The 1,667-nt window shown below is 44.8% G+C and overlaps 1 gene segment (V, D, J or C); it reads left to right on the forward strand.

Moving 5' to 3' along the window:
• Positions 1 to 353: 353 nt before the first annotated feature.
• Positions 354 to 906, forward strand: LOC107035377 (T cell receptor alpha variable 8-4-like). The segment is given in 2 exon segments: positions 354 to 399; positions 515 to 906. Coding segments are annotated over 2 exon segments (438 nt in total).
• Positions 907 to 1,667: the final 761 nt, after the last annotated feature.

Consider the following 1,667-nt stretch of genomic DNA (forward strand, 5'->3'; position numbering starts at 1 on the left):
TCTTAGCTCTCTGTTTGGCCCCTGGAGGGTGCTGCTGCCTAAATTGGAAATGGCTTTGCTGAAAAAGTTCAGAACAAGCTCATAACAACCTTCCTTCCCTACAGTTTAAAGAGATGTTCTAACAACATTTCTTACACAGTGACATGTAAAGCGTTTCAGACTCCAGGGGCAGGCAGTACTATTAAGACGGCTGCTCTTCCTGACTCTCCCTGTAGAGTCCATAAGAAGAGGAAATCTAAATCCCCTGTCATTTGTCAAACTCAGAGCAACTTGGGTTCGAGTCCCCAGTCATCAGACTTTTGTTTGTGGAGAATCTGCCAGAAAGGAGTTCACTGCCTCTTCACTGCTTCACCATGATCTCGGTGTTCACCTTGATGCTGGAGGTGCTCCTGTTCCTGGGTGAGTACTATTCCATTTTAGTGCCTTGTCCACACATGGAACATTGTTCTGGCCTGACTTTGAATAGAGACTGTCTGTTTTAGCTGAGTTCATTGATACAGCATTGATGTTTCAGGAGGAGCCGGAGCCCAGTCAGTGACCCAGCCTGACAGGCACGGCATCACTGTCCCTGAAGGAGCCCGCTTGGAGCTGAGGTGCAACTACTCATCCTCTTATCCACCGTATCTCTTCTGGTACGTGCAGTACCTCAACCAAGGACTCCAGCTTCTCCTGAAGTACACGTCTGGAAACAGCCTTGTTTCAGGCATCAAAGGTTTTAAGGCTGAATTTAGGAAGAATGAAACCTCCTTTCACCTGAGGAAAATGTCAGCCCACTGGAGCGACTCGGCAGAGTACTTCTGTGTTCTGGGTGACACAGTGCCTGAGTCTGCGGGGGAGCTGAACACAAACCTCCTGAGACGTTGTAGCCTGAAAGACTCAGGGGCTCATCCTGAGCATAGTCTGTGAGGGCAAACAGCACAGAGAATACAGAATCTGGGAAGTGTTTTTTTCCTATGGGCATCTCAGATTCTTTTCATTTTCATCTTTTATTATCTCTTCTTTTTTCTTCCCTTGCTTTCCCTTTCTTGTTTCTTTTCTTTTTCCATTTTGCAAAGGAGAGTTTCCTGAAGTTTGGAATTTTTATCCTCTAGAGTCAGGATTCCAGAGGGAATGAGGCTGTCTGATCTTCAACAAGCTGGAAGGAGCTACTTGCTCCCATGTTGTTTGAAATAGTGATAGACTGAGATGGCTTGAGGTGGGCCATGTGAGTTGGTATAAGGCAAGTCAGAGAATTTGTTTTACAGCATTACTCTCATCTCACAAGCTATCAGAAAACCCAGGACAGTTGTTCATTTCTAACTGTATTATCTCCAGACTATTTTACAGGCATTCTGTTAGGCTTCTTTCCTTAAAGGACTTTAGCTCTTTGACTAAAGCATTTGGGGCTGATGCACTTAATTAGAGTTGGCATTTAAGGAAGTATATGAGAGGACCTCTCCAAGACAATATAGTATGAAGGAAAAAATTCTTTACCCAGTGGACCCAAGTAACAATCACTCTAAGTTACATACTATGTCACCCCAAAGTTCCACGTGGAACATGGGGATTGGTGATTCTGAGTGTCCCATCCTTTCTATGTCAGACTCAGCCAGGCTACCTCTACCCTTTTTCTCTCTCTTAATTCGATTCTTTAAAAGCCACAGGGGGGGCCAGTAATAATTAGTGAT

This window comes from Vicugna pacos, chromosome 6 (genome assembly GCF_048564905.1).
Source record: "Vicugna pacos chromosome 6, VicPac4, whole genome shotgun sequence".
NCBI classification, from domain to species: domain Eukaryota; kingdom Metazoa; phylum Chordata; class Mammalia; order Artiodactyla; family Camelidae; genus Vicugna; species Vicugna pacos.